The sequence below is a fragment of the Thermobia domestica genome, chromosome 6, assembly GCF_964235325.1.
Source record: "Thermobia domestica chromosome 6, izTheDome1.hap1.1, whole genome shotgun sequence".
Classification (NCBI taxonomy): Eukaryota; Metazoa; Arthropoda; class Insecta; order Zygentoma; family Lepismatidae; genus Thermobia; species Thermobia domestica.
Window position 1 is genome coordinate 82,177,061 of NC_137459.1, and position 2,105 is coordinate 82,179,165.

The 2,105-nt window shown below is 35.2% G+C and overlaps 1 protein-coding gene across 1 annotated transcript; it reads left to right on the forward strand.

Moving 5' to 3' along the window:
• Positions 1-633: 633 nt before the first annotated feature.
• Positions 634-1,608, forward strand: LOC145687220 (uncharacterized). The gene has a single exon (XM_081760690.1). The coding sequence runs from the start codon at positions 634-636 to the stop codon at positions 1,606-1,608; it is 975 nt and encodes a 324-aa protein (XP_081616816.1).
• Positions 1,609-2,105: the final 497 nt, after the last annotated feature.

Sequence of the window (2,105 nt, forward strand, 5' to 3'; positions counted from 1 at the left end):
AAAAAGAATTAAAAGGGTCAATTAGGATGACTAACATGGAAATGGAACCTGAAAATAGAACAAAGAATACAGACATCACACCAACTGAGAAAGGAGATACAAAGAAGGAAACATTAATCTCATTCACACCGGGAGAACAGAAATATCTGTTTCCACCAAAAGAGAAAAGGATACAAGACAACACGATAACCTCTACTGAAGAAGAAGAGAAAACAATATTTAATGAGCCCAAAATGTTGTACCCCAATATGAACCATCTATACAGATTAGCCAAGCTTGAAGATAAAAACATACTGAACGTAGCATTTAGACAACTAGTAAGAGACATCCACGAAAAAGGAAGAACGATTACATATCCAGTCTTAGAAGAAATAGATAGATTGGAACTAAGAACGTTTGATCTGCCAGCTAATGGAAGAGAGTTGCTAGATCTAATAGATGAGGTATACGAAAGAAGAGGCATCCACTGGGATCTAGAGAATGTCTATAAACAACTGGTAAATGCGCATGGTAGGATTTGTTTCGACTACAGTAAAACGGGGATGGATGCCTATTTTTATACCAAATATGCATAACACGTTAACAACAATTAGAATAGCACAAAACAATTCGCACAAATCGAAAATAGCAACAATGGAATTACGAAGATTTACAGAAACAAACAACATAGATATCTTAGCCATACAGGAGCCATATCTGCATAACAACAAGTTAACAACTTTTCCTGTAACAAGTAAAATCATATACGGAGGTGAAGAACCCCAAGCAGCCACAGTAATAATGAACAGGAACATTGAAGCTTTAAAACTTTCTCAATATTGTGACAATTGGATAATCTGTATAGAAATAACGAAAGGAACAGACACCTTTTGGATAGTCAATTCATATTTCCAGTATAGCAAAGACATTGAAATATTTATAGGTAAACTTCAACAAATCATTTGGCAGAATCCTGAAAAGAAAATATTGTTTGTTCTAGACTCGAATGCTAAGAGTACTGCTTGGGGATCACCCTCTACAGATACAAGAGGAGAAATTATGGAAGATTTCATAGCCCAGAATGGATTAGTAATCGTAAATACTGGAAACAAACCAACGTTTGTGGGCTCCCGAGGAGAATCTTATATTGATATAACACTCTGTACACCAAATTTAGTTGATAACATTACAGATTGGCATACATGGGATCGAGAAACAACAAGCGATCACGAAATAATAACATTTAACATGGAATTAAATACACCAAGTAAGAATAAAGAAAGGTTAAACATTAAAAAGATAAATTGGGAAAATTTTAAAAAGAAGCTTACCTTACCACAATTGGACATAGACAAAAGCAGTGACGAATTAGTACAAAAAATTGAACAGGCTACTAAATTGGCAATAGAGGCATCCACTCCTAAAACCACGCAGAGAGTAGGATACGGCGATTTTTGGTCACCTAAACTGGAAAGATTAAGAAAAATCGTGCGAGCAAAAAGAAAAAGTTATCAAGCCACAGCAATTCCAAGTTTGAATGAAAGAAGACTCTTAGCTTATAGAAATGCCAAAGAAGAGTATGAAACAGAAATCATAGAAGCAAAGAAAGAAGCTGGGAACTATTCCTAACCAGAAACATACAGCTTGATCAGTGGGGATTTCCATACAAATTAATAATGAAGAAAATAAACCCCTTAACACTTTGCACGTTAAGAAAAAATGACGGATCTTATACAGTAACTAGAAAGGAAACCATTGAAAATTTGACACGAAAGTTTTTCCGAAGGATATAATGGAAAATGAAACAGAAGATCAGAAACGAATAAGAAGAAAATTCGAAGAGCCGACACAAGTAGAACCGGTAAATAAGGAAGACATGGCAACAAATGAAGAAATCGAAAACATCATTAGGAAACTAAAAACAGGAAAATCACCAGGATTGGATGAAATACCAAATGAAGTCTTCACGAAAAATAGAGAAATATGGACCCCGTACCTGACAAGACTTTGCAATGTACTACTACAAAGGCAAGAATTTCCGGACTCATGGAAAATGTCAAATTTAATAATCCTGCTAAAAAACGAAGACAGGGACCCAACTGATGTAAGCTCATATCGCCCAATTT